The following is a 19787-nucleotide window of genomic DNA, read 5'->3' as shown; positions in this document are numbered from 1 at the left end:
TTATTCAATATTCATTAAAACAATGATAACGCCAAAGATAGAGCAGTCAGCCCTGATGAAGTGCCAAGTGCCGCACAAAACGCGTAGGCTGTTGGTCTGCTTCTAGGATTTGCTGGCACTAGTGACTGCTCTGTCTTTGGCATTACCATTGTTTTAATGAATATTGAATAAAAGTCAAGTTTTACTTTCCTTCTGACGTCCTTGGACTTTTTTCTCTTTGCATCTAATTTGGAACGGAGGCTACTCCTGTCCATTTCTGGTGATGTCACCACACAGCTTGTCTTCCTAGGGTGCTTTACAGCCATTACGACATTCAAATGGACTGTGACACAAGGCAGTGTATGAGGAAAATAGCACGTTCACCACAAGTGAGTAACTTTATCGAATACCCACCGGAGTTTGAAGGCTACTGATGGGGAGTTATAACCGCTTATACTTGAAAGTCATTTCTTACATTGTGGTAATCTACTTGAGAGCTAAATGATATGTAAGGCTCCAACACAAATAATACTCTAACAGGGTTACGCTATACATTGTTTTACCAGAAACTACTAATGAATATTTGTTGTGCCTGGATCACACCAAAGACATTATATCAAGCACATATTTAATCTGGAGGACTATTTTTGTCTGGGTTGGCCACTGACAAATGTGCAATAAGTTCTTGCCGGAATATATTATGTACTGTCATTGAAATACATGGATTTGGCTCAGCAATTAAAGGGTTAAAGGGGCATTTTAGTCAAATCTGAAAACACATCAGTGCATTTCTATTTTTTTGTAGGCATTTTGTAATATTTTGTAATTTACATATATTTGGAAAAGTTATAACTGTGTAAGTGACCTCCGGTTTATTCAACTGTTGGTCATATGCACTTACATTAAGCTATAACACTTACTTAGAGTGTCAGGACTGATGCAGTACATGTCACTGTCAAGGATACCAGACTGTCAAAGCTACCCCCCCCTTCTACCTGTCTCACTGCTAATTACACCAGTTTGGGCCCTTTCAGGGCTTATGGGATCTCCCAAACCCTTCCTGTGTCATGTTTTTCTGTTTGTACTTCCTCATAGAAGAGCTGACCCCTTGCCGCCTGACCCCTCTCCGACTGGCCGGGCTCCTGGAACTACTGGCCAGCCAGATTACCCTGGGCGCCCGCTAAACTTTACCCCAGGTCGCTCCAGAGGCCCTTTGTCAAGAGCTCCGCTCTTTTGAGGATTTGTTGTGCCTCTGGTGGACAAGGGCTGGGGTGATTGCAGAGGGGGAGCTCACTCGGGAATTGGGGGGTTTTGGATACCCCCACCTCCATATCTTTACAAGGCTGCAACTTCGGTCCCCAGTAACGGATCATGCAACTTTGGACTATGGCATCTGGAGACCAAGAGCTTTCCAATGACACCTTGGAAGTGCCGCCACTCCCCCGGGATCAACCTAGTTACTGTGGGGACTCTATGGGACTGTGGCTCCTATGGAGGTGTCGGACTGTCTGGAGGGGCGAGAATGGCGGGAGATCTTGGGGTCGTATAAGGCTCTGAATGTGTATATAAGCTGAATACTGGTCTTGTCTGGTTATTTGGGTGGGCTCTGGCTGTAATCAATTTCCAGCTCTACAGCTGCAGGCTCCGGGGAGGAAGCAGGACCTATTGGCGAAGATACCCAGTCAGGGTATCCGGGGTCCGTCACAATCAACACTGGTTGATGAGATTGAGGAATCCAATTACTTGGGGCCTATTAGAAATCAGTTACCCAGGTGACATACGCAGTGAATGTTATCAGTAATTTATTAAGGGAAATGTATATATAAAGCTCCTATTCACATTAAAAATGCATTGCTGTGTATGTTAGTTTTTCTTAGAATGTTTCTTTAAGTTTTCATTCAGAAGTCAAACAGGAAATTCCTGGTTTAATTACTAGCTTGATGGAAATTCAAAAATTAAATTGCTCTCCACCCTTCCTACCCTTCCCTCCCTCCCCGACAAAAATTAGTTAATTGAATGTTTAAACCAAGAATTTATGGAGTTTTTACATCCGAGATAAGATTTAAACTTTAGCATTAAAGGGACATATTACTTGGTAATAAATTAACATACTATCGTAGAACTGATGTTAGTGTTAACAGAAAAAAGTGCATAAGTACAAAGCATAAGTATAATACAATGTGACTTTGCTAGTTTTCAAATAACTAAATATTTATTACATCAATTATATTTGTTAAGCCTATTTTTTAATGTATGTTAAGACATTTTTGATTTTCATGTTTCTGCAATTTGAACGGTAATGTTAAATTGTTACAATAGAGATTGCAGTAGGCACCGCTAACTAATTTGACCTTGATTTTAAAGGATTTTGCTTTACCAGGGTGCACAAGAAAGCATTGCACTGTGAAAAACTTAATGCCGCATTGCTACTGGTCATAAATGAGCATTTATCAAAAGATCAAAGCAATTTGTAAAGTTGTCTAAAGACAATTTAAGTAGGAAACATTTCCATCTAATTTATGTTTTACTTTTCTATTTTTGCCTAACAGTTATTCCCAAGTTAAACTGCGTCTTTACCCTGGAAATTGACGGATTTATTTAACACATCGATAGTAGCAAGCTTCAAATAAGATCCAGCTAGCGTTCTGCCAAGATATTTAAAGGCAAAGGCAGCATAGACTTGTAACCATTGTTGTAAAGTACAGAGAATGTTCTGACACATTACTGACTTCTTTTATGGAGATATGTGAAAACCTCAGAGAAAAAGCACTAAGTTCCCAAACAGTAAAGCACTATATTTCTGGTTTTGGAGTAGTTTCAAGGGCTGCTGAAATTGAGTAATGATGAAGCTCCCTTACATCTAATAACTCCCATGAAAGTAAAACATTTTTATTTCTCTTAGATGACACATAATATCCTGTGCCATTAAACTGCTGCCATACTTTATGATGTCCTTAAAATGTTTGGAATATAAGAATTTTCAATGTTATAACAAGATTGCAAGGAGTAAAAATGTTTAAAAGGGCTGAAAAATACTGATCAAATGAGAGTGACAAGACAACAACATATCTAAAATGACAGTTAATGGCGGAAGCCTTCACATTAATTTTCTTGATTGTTGTTTACTGCTTAAAATGTTAGTACTCGTTAAATAAGCCATATCTAGTGGAACGAGATGTCTAAGACTTTTTGCCTCTGATAGTCATGTGTTGTGTTTGATGTTTTTTGTTTGTGTGCAGTGATGAGGTTTGGTATTAAAATGATTGAGAAATGTATACATATTTGTCTTACTTTATTTTTCTACATTAGAAAAAACACATTTTAAATGATACGTTTATCTTTTTTTTTTTTTTTTTTAAAGCTGCTATTTTGGGGGACCGGAATTGAAGAATCCCAGAAGGTAGCACCCCAAACAAGTGGTATCCCCAGGTGACACATTAAATTGCTGACAACATAGTAAAAGGGCTACTTGATCCCCTGCACCCTGCTCAATCTGTACCCCTTTCAAAAAGTGCCGGACCAGGGTACAATTCTGGTCTGGCATTTAGTTCCAGGACCCCTGCTAGGCCGATGAGGTTTTGCCGGCCCTCCGACGTTTACCATATCTCCTTGACTTGACATAATATGCATTGTCATGCACAATGTAGATTCTTTAAAGTGTTGTATATATCTTAAAAGGGATTTATTGTTGCTTGCTGTGTTTATAATTATTAACATAAATTTATATATATATATATATATATATATATATATATATATATATGTTTATGTTTAAAATAAAAGAAAGAAACATTAAATACTCTGCAGATATATACAATACTTTAAACAATATGCATTGTACATGACTATGAGTATCATTTAATATTGACCCCTAAACTGCCATAACCTAATACTAACTGTTGAAGCTAAGGTCCTACACATAAATATTAAATGTTTAAAATGATGCATTGTTATGTAGAACAGTAAGAGTTGAAAGCCCTTTTACATCTGTGTTTCAACCTTTTAGAAATCAGCTTACAAAAAGTAATGAAAGTTAAAGTGCTGTTTTATTTAATATGAAGGAAATGATTCATAGTACACGTAACACACAGCAAGCAGTTTTCCTGGCTGGGCCCACGTCTTCACCAGGTGATATACTGTTGTCCCAATAACATGGAATTAATGGCTGAGAGGCCAAATTTACCACAAACCATTACTGGCAAGTTAAATCTAGTAACCAAACACGGAGAGGAAAAGTGAAAGTGGAGAAGGTAGCGTTAAGAGACGATGGAGAAACAAAGAGTGAAGAGATATGAGAGGGGTTAAAGAGAAGATATTGGGGCCTACCTATCAAGCTCCAAATGGAGCTTGATGGCCCGTGTTTCTGGCGAGCCTGCAGGCTCGGCAGAAACAGCAGTTATGAAGCAGCGGTCTAAAGACCGCTGCTCCATAACCCTGTCCGCCTGCTCTGATAAGGCGGACAGGAATCGCCACAATTCAACCTGATCGTGTACGATCTGGTTGATTGACAACCTCCTGCTGATTGGCCGCGAGTCTGCAAGGGGCGGAGTTGAACCAGCAGCTCTTGTGAGCTGCTGGTGCAATGCTGAATACGGAGAGCGTATTGCTCTCCGCATTCAGCGAGGTCTTGCAGACCTGATCCGCACTGTCGGATCGGGTCCGCAAGACCTTTGATAAATCGGCCTCATTGCCTGATGATATAGAAGGGAGAGGGTAAAAAGTGAGATCGCAGAGAGGAGAGAGTCGAGAAAGATAGTTAAGAGCGAGAAAGGAGAGATGGTTATTATTTTAAAAAAAAAATCTTCAGGTCTGCTATGATCTTCCATGACTATCAGCACTCTCCACATTCTCTCAGTTCAGCAACTTCCTTTTTCTATCGAGCTGTGGCCTTCCCCAGAACCTCTAGTTGATGTTCGAACTGCTAAGAATTTATTTTTGTTTATTTATTAATGTATGTAGCATTATTTAGTTTATTATGGTATAAAATAAAAATAATATTACAAAATGTTTCACAATGGCTAAACATATGCAAAGAGGGGGTTAAATAGTGGGTGTGGAGTGGGTGGGATTAAAAGTGGCAAATAACATTTTGTCCTGGCTAGTAGTTTTGGACTTTAAATTTTAAGCCCCCTGTGTGTATATGTAATACAGTAATGGCCAAAAATATTGGCACCCCTGCATTTCTGTTAGATAATGCACCACTTCTCCCAGAAAATTGTTGCACTGACAAATGTTTAGGCATTCTCATGTTTATTTCTTTTGTTTGTGTTGGTATAACACAAAAGTGTGGAGAAAAAAAAGCCAAATCTGACACATTATACGCAAAATTCCAAAAATGGACTAGACAAAATTATAGGCACCCTTAATTTAAAGGGACAGTTTACTCAAAAATTTTCTCCCCTTTAATGTGTTCCCAATGATCCACTTTACCTGCTGGAGTGTATTAAATTGTTTACAAGTATTTCCATTAACCTTATAATGGCATTTGAAATAGTTTATTTAGCCTGTGGTATCCCCACCCATGAAAGTTTTTGGCCTTGAGGCCAAGCTGTGTTAACACAGCCAGTAGAAAAAATATTACACTCCCAGTGGGTTATAGAAAAGATAAGGTAGTAAAATGTTAATTTTCCATTGTTCTCTCCAAGTATTGGTGATTAGTTTATAGACAGATATAAGATAAAGAAGTATGTTATGTGCACAATGTGATAAAGTAATGAGATCTGATTATACCCACAAGCTCAACCCATTTTATAAGGTGTTGGCTTCAAAACACAAAATCATCTCATTCATATACACAAATAAGCCTTAAACAAGCAAATCTGATGCATTTTATACTCTTCATCTGATAAAAAAGTTATTTGAAACGCATTAAGGGAAAAACTATTTTATAGTATACTGTCCCTTTAATATTTGGTAGCACACCCCTTGGAAAAAATAACTGAAATCAGTTGCTTCCTGTAACCATTAATGAGTTTCTTACACCTCTCTACTGGAATTTTGGACCACTTTTCTTTTGCCAACTGCTCTAGCTCTCAGATTGGAATGGTTCCTTTTCACAACTGCTGTTTAGAGATCTCTCCACAGGTGCTCTATGGGATTGAGATCTGGACTCATTGCTGGCCAGTTTAGTACTTTGTCTTAAACCATTTCTGGGTGATTTTTGATGTGTGCTTTGGGTGATTGTCCACCTCTAAAGTAGACCCAACTTTCTGACACTGGGCCCTACATTGCACAACAGTATTCTTTGGTAGTCTTCAGATTTCATAATGCCATCACACAGTCAAGACATCCAGTGCCTGAAGCAGCAAAGCAACCGCAAAACATCAGTGAACCTCCACCATGTTTGACTTTAGGGTCTCAGTATTCTTTGCTTTAAAAGCCTAATTTCTTTTTCTGAAAACAGTAGAATGATGGGCTTTACCAAAAAGCTGTAATTTTGTTTCATCTGTCCACAGCACATTCTACCAAAAGGATTTTAGCTTCCTCAGGTAAGTTTTGTCAAACTCCAATCTGGCGTTTTTATGTTTCTGTGTCAGCAGTGGGGTCCTCCTGGGTCTCCTACCATAGCGTTTCTTTTAATTCAGATGGCGACATATAGTGCAAGCTGATACATTTGTACCCTGTGCCTGAAGGTCAGCTTGAATTTGTCTGGAAGTTGATTGAGGTTCTTTATGCACCATTCAAACAATCCTTTATTGCTATCTTTGATCAAGTTTTTTCTTTCATCCATGTCCAGGGAGATTAGCTAGAGTGCCATGGGCTGTAAACTTCTTGACAATGTTGCGCACAGTGGACACAGGAACATTAAGATCTCTGGAGATTGACTTGTAACCTTGAGATTGTCCATGCTTTTCCAAAATGTTTGTTCTCAAATCCTCAGACAATTCTTTGCTGCTCTTTCTCTTTTTCGTGCTCAGTGTGGCACACAGAGATACACAACAGAAAGGTTGAGTCAATTTTTCACCATTTCAACTGTTTGCTGGTGTGATTTCTATATTGTCAGCACCTGTTAATTGATTCAGGTGAGTTTAATTACAAATTGTAGGAGCATCACAAACTTGGAATGCAATTATTTCTTATGACTGTATGTATGTGTATATATATATATATATTATATATATATATATATATATATATATATATATATATATATATATATATATATATATATATATATACAGGGAGTGCAGAATTATTAGGCAAGTTGTATTTTTGAGGATTAATTTTTTTATTGAACAACAACCATGTTCTCAATGAACCCAAAAAACTCATTAATATCAAAGCTGAATAGTTTTGGAAGTAGTTTTTAGTTTGTTTTTAGTTATAGCTATTTTAGGGGGATATCTGTGTGTGCAGGTGACTATTACTGTGCATAATTATTAGGCAACTTAACAAAAAACAAATATATACCCATTTCAATTATTTATTTTTACCAGTGAAACCAATATAACATCTCAACATTCACAAATATACATTTATGACATTCAAAAACAAAACAAAAACAAATCAGTGACCAATATAGCCACCTTTCTTTGCAAGGACACTCAAAAGCCTGCCATACATGGATTCTGTCAGTGTTTTGATCTGTTCACCATCAACATTGCGTGCAGCAGCAACCACAGCCTCCCAGACACTGTTCAGAGAGGTGTACTGTTTTCCCTCCTTGTAAATCTCACATTTGATGATGAACCACAGGTTCTCAATGGGGTTCAGATGAACAAGGAGGCCATGTCATTAGATTTTCTTCTTTTATACCCTTTCTTGCCAGCCACGCTGTGGAGTACTTGGACGTGTGTGATGGAGCATTGTCCTGCATGAAAATCATGTTTTTCTTGAAGGATGCAGACTTCTTCCTGTACCACTGCTTGAAGAAGGTGTCTTCCAGAAACTGGCAGTAGGACTGGGAGTTGAGCTTGACTCCATCCTCAACCCGAAAAGGCCCCACAAGCTCATCTTTGATGATACCAGCCCAAACCAGTACTCCACCTCCACCTTGCTGACGTCTGAGTCGGACTGGAGCTCTCTGCCCTTTACCAATCCAGCCACGGGCCCATCCATCTGGCCCATCAAGATTAACTCTCATTTCATCAGTCCATAAAACCTTAGAAAAATCAGTCTTGAGATATTTCTTGGCCCAGTCTTGACGTTTCAGCTTGTGTGTCTTGTTCAGTGGTGGTCGTCTTTCAGCCTTTCTTACCTTGGCCATGTCTCTGAGTATTGCACACCTTGTGCTTTTGGGCACTCCAGTGATGTTGCAGCTCTGAAATATGGCCAAACTGGTGGCAAGTGGCATCTTGGCAGCTGCACGCTTGACTTTTCTCAGTTCATGGACAGTTATTTTGCGCCTTGGTTTTTCCACACGCTTCTTGTGACCCTGTTGACTATTTTGAATGAAACGCTTGATTGTTCGATGATCACGCTTCAGAAGCTTTGCAATTTTAAGAGTGCTGCATCCCTCTGCAAGATATCTCACTATTTTTGACTTTTCTGAGCCTGTCAAGTCCTTCTTTTGACCCATTTTGCCAAAGGAAAGGAAGTTGCCTAATAATTATGCACACCTGATATAGGGTGTTGATGTCATTAGACCACACCCCTTCTCATTACAGAGATGCACATCACCTAATATTCTTAATTGGTAGTAGGCTTTCGAGCCTATACAGCTTGGAGTAAGACAACATGCATAAAGAGGATGATGTGGTCAAAATACTCATTTGCCTAATAATTCTGCACTCCCTGTATATATATATATATATATATATATATATATATATATATATATATACACAAAAAATGAAGAAAGAATTCGATCCGTAGGTCAAATAAGTGAGTTAAAAACAACTTTATTTGTTATCCATTAAAAAGTCCCTGGAGGGGTCCTACAGCAAAGAAACATAGAGCACTGTGTACTCAAGCTGACATGTTTCGGCTGTGTGCCGTAATCATAGCTTGATTGAGTGCATCAGTGCTAACCATTTAAAAGACAATGTTAATTCTGATTGGTTAAAACATGATTACACATTTTCAATGTTAGAACTAAAGTCCTGTGTTAACCTATTCCCTGCCTGATTATTTTATGCTGCTGACCAACTACTAACTTTTGTTGAAAAATTACATTCTTGCATTTGTATGTAAGTGTAGATATGGGAAACTGTGAAAAATTATTTGAAGATTTGGACCTAATGCACTATATGACCATCATTAAAGTGGGTGAAATAAATTAGGTATTCTATTTTGCGTTGTTTTTAAACATTCTGTTTAGCGCATTATTTCTGTTTTGTGTATTAATTATGTACCTAAGTTGTAACACTAACTGATTGAGGACCGTACCTATAGTGAATAAAATTCTTGTTGTAGTTTTTATCTATCCACTTGGAAGACCTCTGATAAGTTTCACTGGACTGGTGACTTATTATACATTATGCTTACTAATCAATATCATTATGTAAGTGCATAACCGAGACACTTCTTTTTCTTCTCTAGTGATTTATTCTATTTACTGCTAAGGTACGAAAGAGTGTATGTATTACACATTTATCTAAATGTTCTGTCTAACAATCAAAGCTTTTTCCCAATAGTATGTTATGAGATTTTTGGGAATTTGAAAATCTGAGGTACTTAGTGTTTGCTTAGTAATGTTGTGTGAATATGAATATAATTCTACAATACTGTTTATTAATTTGTTACTATTGCCAATAGTTTATTAGATCATATTCGGAGTTCAGATCCCTTGGCACTCTTGTTTGGAGTTTAAAGATCCAATACATCTCTCTTTTTCCCAAAATTAGATTCCTGTCCCCACCTCTTAAAGGGGTTTTGATTCTTTCAATGGCTTGCCATCTCAGAGTGGTACTGCTTTTATTGTGTGAATCTTTGAAATGTCTGACCAAGGGGGTAGTTGCCTCTCCCATTTTGATGGTAGACAAATGATTACGTATTCGGACATTAACCTCAGTTGAGGTGAGTCCTACATATTGCAGCTTACATTCCACACAGGATAGAACATATATGACATAGGAGGATGTACAGTTTAGGCAGGAGGTTATTTTAAACACTTCACCTGTGACTTCTGAATGAAATTCATTCAAGATAATGGCTTTGTCACACGGTTTACATCTGGCCCTACCACATCTGTACATCCCTCTATGCCTTAGCCAAGAGCTTTCTTCTGTGCCTGCTATCCTGGGCAATTCAGAGGGTGCCAAATAATTTCCTATAGTTTTGCTTTTCCGATAAGAACATCTGAGGCCCCTATCCACACTGTCTACAAGTCTGTCATCAGCTTTAAGTAGATGGAAGTGTTTATTTATTATACCACAGATGTTCTTATAATCTGTGCTATAATCTGTTACAAATGTAACTTTTCCTTCCTGAGTGGATGGATTGGAGGATCTTAATGATCCCTGTAAAAGTGCCTTCCTATCCAGTCTGTCTACCTGTGACTTCGCTTGCTTGACAGTATATTTTGGATAGCCCCTTTGCAAGAGTCTCTTCTCCAGATCTCTGCTTTGTGCCTGATAAGTGCTCTCATCTGTACAGTTTCTTTTTGTTCTGATGAGTTCACCTTTAGCCACTGCCAGTGGAACTTGCTTAGGATGGCAACTCTTTGCGTGAAGCAAAGTGTTTTTTGTAATCGGTTTCCGATAAGTACTTGTTCTGACTCTGCCATTTTCAGCAACTGTTAGGGTAAGGTCTAGAAAATGTATCTGACTAGTATTTGTCTCATGAGTAAATCTGAGACCTATACTGTTGTTATTCAGTTTGGTCATAAAGTCAGACATTTCATTGTCTGTGCCCTGCCAGACAAACAAGAGATTATCTATGTATCGCCTATAAAAGGCGATACATAGTTTATGATCATTTTCTTCTCCATAGATGTGGGACAGCTCCCACCAACCCATTAAAAGGTTGGCGTATGAGGGCGCAAATTTGGCCCCCATTGCTGTCCCACACCTCTGGAGAAAAAAATCCTCATTGAACCTGAAATAATTGTGATTGAGGAGAAAGTTGGTGACTCTCAGAATATACCTGATAAATGTTTCATCAAAATAGGAAAATTCCTCTAGAAAGAAGGTTATAGCTTTTAAGCCTTCTCCATGTGGAATGGAAGAGTACAGAGCCGTGACATCAATTGTCAGCCACTTAAACTGGCTTTCCCAATTGAAGTCTTCCATAAGATTCAGTAAATCTTTCGTATCTCTTATGTGGCTCTGTAAGCGGACCACAAACGGATAGAGGATTGCATCAAGCCATTGTGACAGATGTTCAAGGAGGGACCCTATGCCACTCACAATGGGCCGTCCCTGAACATCCGTCAGGCTCTTATGCACTTTCGGAAGATGGTGGAAGATGGGCACAACAGGATTCTTTACAAAAAGAAAATCATGTGTGTTTAAATTCAGGTGCCCATCCTCCAGACCATCATCCAAAAGTGATCTCAGTTCCTTTTGAAAGGGAACGGTGGGATCCCTTGTAAGTCTCACATAATTGTTAGTATCATTGAGTTGTCGCTCTGCTTCACTAATGTAGGCACTTCTGTCCTGGACTACCACCGACCCCCCTTTATCCGCTGAGCGGATAATGAGGTTTTTGTTTTTCTGTAACTCTAATAGAGCTTGTTTCTCTTTGTGAGACAAATTAGCTTTGTGCTCACCTCTATCCGTCATATGTGACAGTTGTGTGAGATCTTGTTCTATCCTGTTATAGAAAGTTTCCAGGATGGGGCCCCTAGACTGTATGGGATAGAATGTTGATTTATTCCTAAAGCCATTGAAATTCTTAACCGTGTGTGTGGGATTTTCATTTTCTCCTACAGTTGCCAAGTTTTGTAGTGTGATCAGATCACAAGTTTCTGAAAAGTCCAAGAGCTGTGAATTTTCAGGGCCGTGCTGGAATGATGTTATGATCTCAGGGTCCTCAGCCCTCATCTCATTACTCCCCTGAAAGTGTTTTCTGAGGGTGAGATTTCTGATTAGTCTGTTTACATCCAGCATGGTCCTGAAAAGATCAAATGAGCAAGAAGGGGCAAAATTTAAGCCCAGACTGAGTACTTTCAATTGTGTGTGTGTTAAAGTAATTGAGGAGAGATTGATAACATTATACTCTTTTATTGGTATTTCGTTGCTCTGTTTCCTCTTTTGGGATACCTGTTCTGTTTGTGCTGGCCTATTCCAGTTTTGTCCTGGGCTTGGTGAAAAACCTGCTCGAACTCCCTGCGGTCTTCCCCCACATTGGAAATATTGCTAATTATCTGTTGACTGGTACTGCCCACATACTTGGATACTGTGCCACTTTTCTGTGTGCTGTGTGGGTGGGGATTATTTTTTGGATTGCTTTTGCTCTGTTTTGCTTGTATTATCTCTGGGGCACTTTCTTGAAGTGTAACCTGCTTGTGTGTATTTTTTAGTATCCCCTTGGGTGCAATCTCCTGCTCTTCCCCACTTGAGGCTCCCATTTCTCCTCCTGACTCAAATTCACTATCTGTAGTTCTGCCTGGGCCTGTATGAGTACTGTTAGAGTTAGATTTAATCCCTCTCCCTCTTCCTCTGTTCCTGCTCCGTGATCTCCCTCTCCTACTATTAGACCTCCCACCTTGTCTCCTATTGGTGTGACTCCATATATAAACTGATGGTGTATCATAATCAAGTTGATCTCTTTGATACTTTATATGTTTACGGTTGAGGATAATGTTTTTAGACTCTGTGAGTGAGTGCAGATCTTAAAATGCAATCGAATTTGGGATAATCTATCTCCATTCTTTTGCTATTCAATACTTGTTGCAACTCATCTATTTCTTGCCTAATATTTTCAAGCATTTTACTTTTGTAATTAATTATCAAATTCATTAATCTTAGTGAGCATCCTGTTAATACAAAGTTCCATTTGGTAATAAATTCAGAGTCCTGTGTTTCGAATGTTGGAAACTTGCTTATCCTCAAACCCCTTGGTATGATGTTAAGTTTTATGCACTTTTCAAAAGTCCATATATCGAAATGGAGCTTGTGTTCCCTAACAAGTAGTTGCTCCATTCTGTCAAATAATTCACTTAATGAGTATGTGGAAATGTCCAAAGAAAATACTGTATCAAAGTCCTGGTCTCCATATCCCCTCTCAGCAGCCGGTAGTAGGGAATAAAAGTTAACTACGGACCCCTCCATTTTGTAAGTGAGCTCTTAATGTTGTGCTACACAGTAATGCTGCCAGATAGCATTAAATTCAAACAACAAACATCAAAGTAGAAAGTCTGTGTTGCTACAACAAAGGCATAATATTTAAGTCCAAAAACATATGAACACTTTCTTTATGTGCTTACACTACCGTTCACTCTGAGTATAATGGAAATAATGGTGAGAGTCCATCCACCCTGTGCATTTGTCTGTGGGTCAGGTTGTGCGTTTCAGACTAAGGCTATACATCAGATGCAATATGTGTATAAGTGCTGGGGACCGGGCCCCGTGCAGCCTATGGCCACTTGCAACTCACGATTACTGTCGTGGCCTCTCGGTCTGATGCAGCAGTCCTCCTGCCTCTCTCCTTCGGTCTCCCAACGTGCAGCTCCAGGGCTGTCTGAGACGTCTGTAGCGTCGGGAGTCCTCCGTGTCCACGTGGTAGAGTGACGTCAAATCCTTGCGCCGGATGTCTGGTACTGGCGCCGAAGTAGTTCCATAGTGTAAGCACTGTTGCCTGTATCCTTTAGGAAGAAAGTTGCCGAGCTTGGTGACCCCGGATCCTGGCCATAGATACACAAAAAATGAAGAAAGAATTCGATCCATAGGTCAAATAAGTGAGTTAAAAACAACTTTATTTGTTATCCATTAAAAAGTCCCTGGAGGGGTCCTACAGCAAAGAAACATAGAGCACTGTGTACTCAAGCTGACATGTTTCGGCTGTGTGCCGTAATCATAGCTTGATTGAGTGCATCAGTGCTAACCATTTTTTTAATGGATAACAAATAAAGTTGTTTTTAACTCACTTATTTGACCTACGGATCCTACGGATCGAATTCTTTCTTCATTTTTTGTGTATCTATGGCCAGGATCCGGGGTCACCAAGCTCGGCAACTTTCTTCCTAAAGGATACAGGCAACAGTGCTTACACTACGGAACTACTTCGGCGCCAGTACCAGACATCCGGCGCAAGGATTTGACGTCACTCTACCACGTGGACACGGAGGACTCCCGACGCTACAGATGTCTCAGACAGCCCTGGAGCTGCACGTTGGGAGACCGAAGGAGAGAGGCAGGAGGACTGCTGCATCAGACCGAGAGGCCACGACAGTAATCGTGAGTTGCAAGTGGCCATAGGCTGCACGGGGCCCGGTCCCCAGCACTTATACACATATTGCATCTGATGTATAGCCTTAGTCTGAAACGCACAACCTGACCCACAGACAAATGCACAGGGTGGATGGACTCTCACCATTATTTCCATTATACTCAGAGTGAACGGTAGTGTAAGCACATAAAGAAAGTGTTCATATGTTTTTGGACTTAAATTTTATGCCTTTGTTGTAGCAACACAGACTTTCTACTTTGATGTTTGTTGTTTGAATTTAATGCTATCTGGCAGCATTACTGTGTAGCACAACATTAAGAGCTCACTTACAAAATGGAGGGGTCCGTAGTTAACTTTTATTCCCTACTACCGGCTGCTGAGAGGGGATATGGAGACCAGGACTTTGATACAGTATTTTCTTTGGACATTTCCACATACTCATTAAGTGAATTATTTGACAGAATGGAGCAACTACTTGTTAGGGAACACAAGCTCCATTTCGATATATGGACTTTTGAAAAGTACATAAAACTTAACATCATACCAAGGGGTTTGAGGATAAGCAAGTTTCCAACATTCGAAACACAGGACTCTGAATTTATTACCAAATGGAACTTTGTATTAACAGAATGCTCACTAAGATTAATGAATTTGATAATTAATTACAAAAGTAAAATGCTTGAAAATATTAGGCAAGAAATAGATGAGTTGCAACAAGTATTGAATAGCAAAAGAATGGAGATAGATTATCCCAAATTCGATTGCATTTTAAGATCTGCACTCACTCACAGAGTCTAAAAACATTATCCTCAACCGTAAACATATAAAGTATCAAAGAGATCAACTTGATTATGATACACAATCAGTTTATATATGGAGTCACACCAATAGGAGACAAGGTGGGAGGTCTAATAGTAGGAGAGGGAGATCACGGAGCAGGAACAGAGGAAGAGGGAGAGGGATTAAATCTAACTCTAACAGTACTCATACAGGCCCAGGCAGAACTACAGATAGTGAATTTGAGTCAGGAGGAGAAATGGGAGCCTCAAGTGGGGAAGAGCAGGAGATTGCACCCAAGGGGATACTAAAAAATACACACAAGCAGGTTACACTTCAAGAAAGTGCCCCAGAGATAATACAAGCAAAACAGAGCAAAAGCAATCCAAAAAATAATCCCCACCCACACAGCACACAGAAAAGTGGCACAGTATCCAAGTATGTGGGCAGTACCAGTCAACAGATAATTAGCAATATTTCCAATGTGGGGGAAGACCGCAGGGAGTTCGAGCAGGTTTTTCACCAAGCCCAGGACAAAACTGGAATAGGCCAGCACAAACAGAACAGGTATCCCAAAAGAGGAAACAGAGCAACGAAATACCAATAAAAGAGTATAATGTTATCAATCTCTCCTCAATTACTTTAACACACACACAATTGAAAGTACTCAGTCTGGGCTTAAATTTTGCCCCTTCTTGCTCATTTGATCTTTTCAGGACCATGCTGGATGTAAACAGACTAATCAGAAATCTCACCCTCAGAAAACACTTTCAGGGGAGTAATGAGATGAGGGCTGAGGACCCTGAGATCATAACATCATTCCAGCACGGCCCTGAAAATTCACAGCTCTTGGACTTTTCAGAAACTTGTGATCTGATCACACTACAAAACTTGGCAACTGTAGGAGAAAATGAAAATCCCACACACACGGTTAAGAATTTCAATGGCTTTAGGAATAAATCAACATTCTATCCCATACAGTCTAGGGGCCCCATCCTGGAAACTTTCTATAACAGGATAGAACAAGATCTCACACAACTGTCACATATGACGGATAGAGGTGAGCACAAAGCTAATTTGTCTCACAAAGAGAAACAAGCTCTATTAGAGTTACAGAAAAACAAAAACCTCATTATCCGCTCAGCGGATAAAGGGGGGTCGGTGGTAGTCCAGGACAGAAGTGCCTACATTAGTGAAGCAGAGCGACAACTCAATGATACTAACAATTATGTGAGACTTACAAGGGATCCCACCGTTCCCTTTCAAAAGGAACTGAGATCACTTTTGGATGATGGTCTGGAGGATGGGCACCTGAATTTAAACACACATGATTTTCTTTTTGTAAAGAATCCTGTTGTGCCCATCTTCCACCATCTTCCAAAAGTGCATAAGAGCCTGACGGATGTTCAGGGACGGCCCATTGTGAGTGGCATAGGGTCCCTCCTTGAGCATCTGTCACAATGGCTTGATGCAATCCTCTATCCGTTTGTGGTCCGCTTACAGAGCCACATAAGAGATACGAAAGATTTACTGAATCTTATGGAAGACTTCAATTGGGAAAGCCAGTTTAAGTGGCTGACAATTGATGTCACGGCTCTGTACTCTTCCATTCCACATGGAGAAGGCTTAAAAGCTATAACCTTCTTTCTAGAGGAATTTTCCTATTTTGATGAAACATTTATCAGGTATATTCTGAGAGTCACCAACTTTCTCCTCAATCACAATTATTTCAGGTTCAATGAGGATTTTTTTCTCCAGAGGTGTGGGACAGCAATGGGGGCCAAATTTGCGCCCTCATACGCCAACCTTTTTATGGGTTGGTGGGAGCTGTCCCACATCTATGGAGAAGAAAATGATCATAAACTATGTATCGCCTTTTATAGGCGATACATAGATGATCTCTTGTTTGTCTGGCAGGGTACAGACAATGAAATGTCTGACTTTATGACCAAACTGAATAACAACAGTATAGGTCTCAGATTTACTCATGAGACAAATACTAGTCAGATACATTTTCTAGACCTTACCCTAACAGTTGCTGAAAATGGCAGAGTCAGAACAAGTACTTATCGGAAACCGATTACAAAAAACACTTTGCTTCACGCAAAGAGTTGCCATCCTAAGCAAGTTCCACTGGCAGTGGCTAAAGGTGAACTCATCAGAACAAAAAGAAACTGTACAGATGAGAGCACTTATCAGGCACAAAGCAGAGATCTGGAGAAGAGACTCTTGCAAAGGGGCTATCCCAAATATACTGTCAAGCAAGCGAAGTCACAGGTAGACAGACTGGATAGGAAGGCACTTTTACAGGGATCATTAAGATCCTCCAATCCATCCACTCAGGAAGGAAAAGTTACATTTGTAACAGATTATAGCACAGATTATAAGAACATCTGTGGTATAATAAATAAACACTTCCATCTACTTAAAGCTGATGACAGACTTGTAGACAGTGTGGATAGGGGCCTCAGATGTTCTTATCGGAAAAGCAAAACTATAGGAAATTATTTGGCACCCTCTGAATTGCCCAGGATAACAGGCACAGAAGAAAGCTCTTGGCTAAGGCATAGAGGGATGTACAGATGTGGTAGGGCCAGATGTAAACCGTGTGACAAAGCCATTATCTCGAATGAATTTCGTTCAGAAGTCACAGGTGAAGTGTTTAAAATAACCTCCTGCCTAAACTGTACATCCTCCTATGTCATATATGTTCTATCCTGTGTGGAATGTAAGCTGCAATATGTAGGACTCACCTCAACTGAGGTTAATGTCCGAATACGTAATCATTTGTCTACCATCAAAATGGGAGAGGCAACTACCCCCTTGGTCAGACATTTCAAAGATTCACACAATAAAAGCAGTACCACTCTGAGATGGCAAGCCATTGAAAGAATCAAAACCCCTTTAAGAGGTGGGAACAGGAATCTAATTTTGGGAAAAAGAGAGATGTATTGGATCTTTAAACTCCAAACAAGAGTGCCAAGGGGTCTGAACTCCGAATATGATCTAATAAACTATTGGCAATAGTAACAAATTAATAAACAGTATTGTAGAATTATATTCATATTCACACAACATTACTAAGCAAACACTAAGGCCTAGATTTGGAGTTCGGCGGTAAAAGGGCTGTTAACGCTCCACGGGCTTTTTTCTGGCCGCACCATAAAATTAACTCTGGTATCGAGAGTTCAAACAAATGCTGCGTTAGGCTCCAAAAAAGGAGCGTAGAGAATTTTTACCGCAAATGCAACTCTCGATACCAGAGTTGCTTACGGACGCGGCCGGCCTCAAAAACGTGCTCGTGCACGATTCTCCCATAGGAAACAATGGGGCTGTTTGAGCTGAAAAAAAACCTAACACCTGCAAAAAAGCAGCGTTCAGCTCCTAACGCAGCCCCATTGTTTCCTATGGGGAAACACTTCCTACGTCTGCACCTAACACTCTAACATGTACCCCGAGTCTAAACACCCCTAACCTTACACTTATTAACCCCTAATCTGCCGCCCCCGCTATCGCTGACCCCTGCATATTTTTTTTAACCCCTAATCTGCCGCTCCGTAAACCGCCGCAACCTACGTTCTCCCTATGTACCCCTAATCTGCTACCCCTAACACCGCCGACCCCTATATTATATTTATTAACCCCTAACCTGCCCCCCACAACGTCGCCGACACCTGCCTACACTTATTAACCCCTAATCTGCCGAGCGGACCTGAGCGCTACTATAATAAAGTTATTAACCCCTAATCCGCCTCACTAACCCTATCATAAATAGTATTAACCCCTAATCTGCCCTCCCTAACATCGCCGACACCTACCTTCAATTATTAACCCCTAATCTTCCGATCGGAGCTCACCGCTATTCTAATAAATGGATTAACCCCTAAAGCTAAGTCTAACCCTAACACTAACACCCCCCTAAGTTAAATATATTTATCTAACGAAATAAATTAACTCTTATTAAATAACTTATTCCTATTTAAAGCTAAATACTTACCTGTAAAATAAATCCTAATATAGCTACAATATAAATTATAATTATATTATAGCTATTTTAGGATTAATATTTATTTTACAGGCAACTTTGTAATTATTTTAACCAGGTTCAATAGCTATTAAATAGTTAAGAACTATTTAATAGTTACCTAGTTAAAATAATAACAAATTTACCTGTAAAATAAATCCTAACCTAAGTTATAATTAAACCTAACACTACCCTATCAATAAATTAATTAAATAAAATACCTACAATTACCTACAATAAAACCTAACACTACACTATCAATAAATAAATTAAATACAATTCCTACAAATAACTACAATTACATAAACTAACTAAAGTACAAAAAATAAAAAAGAACTAAGTTACAGAAAATAAAAAAATATTTACAAACATAAGAAAAATATTACAACAATTTTAAACTAATTACACCTACTCTAAGCCCCCTAATAAAATAACAAAGCCCCCCAAAATAAAAAATTCCCTACCCTATTCTAAATTAAAAAAGTTACAAGCTCTTTTACCTTACCAGCCCTGAACAGGGCCCTTTGCGGGGCATGCCCCAAGAATTTCAGCTCTTTTGCCTGTAAAAAAAAAAAAAAAATACCCCCCCCCCAACATTACAACCCACCACCCACATACCCCTAATCTAACCCAAACCCCCCTTAAATAAACCTAACACTAAGCCCCTGAAGATCTTCCTACCTTGTCTTCACCATCCAGGTATCACCGATCCGTCCTGGCTCCAAGATCTTCATCC

At 39.5% G+C, this 19787-nt stretch overlaps 1 protein-coding gene across 1 annotated transcript in view; it reads left to right on the top strand.

The window, feature by feature from the left end:
- Positions 1-2665, top strand: part of POP4 (POP4 homolog, ribonuclease P/MRP subunit) — a 55695-nt gene extending 53030 nt beyond the window's left edge. The window contains 1 exon segment of the mRNA XM_053719315.1: positions 2529-2665. Coding sequence (XP_053575290.1) covers positions 2529-2665 — 137 coding nt within the window.
- The last annotated feature ends 17122 nt before the right edge of the window (positions 2666-19787 follow it).

This window comes from Bombina bombina, chromosome 1, assembly GCF_027579735.1.
Source record: "Bombina bombina isolate aBomBom1 chromosome 1, aBomBom1.pri, whole genome shotgun sequence".
NCBI classification, from domain to species: Eukaryota; Metazoa; Chordata; class Amphibia; order Anura; family Bombinatoridae; genus Bombina; species Bombina bombina.
This window is presented reverse-complemented; position numbering and strand designations above follow the sequence as displayed.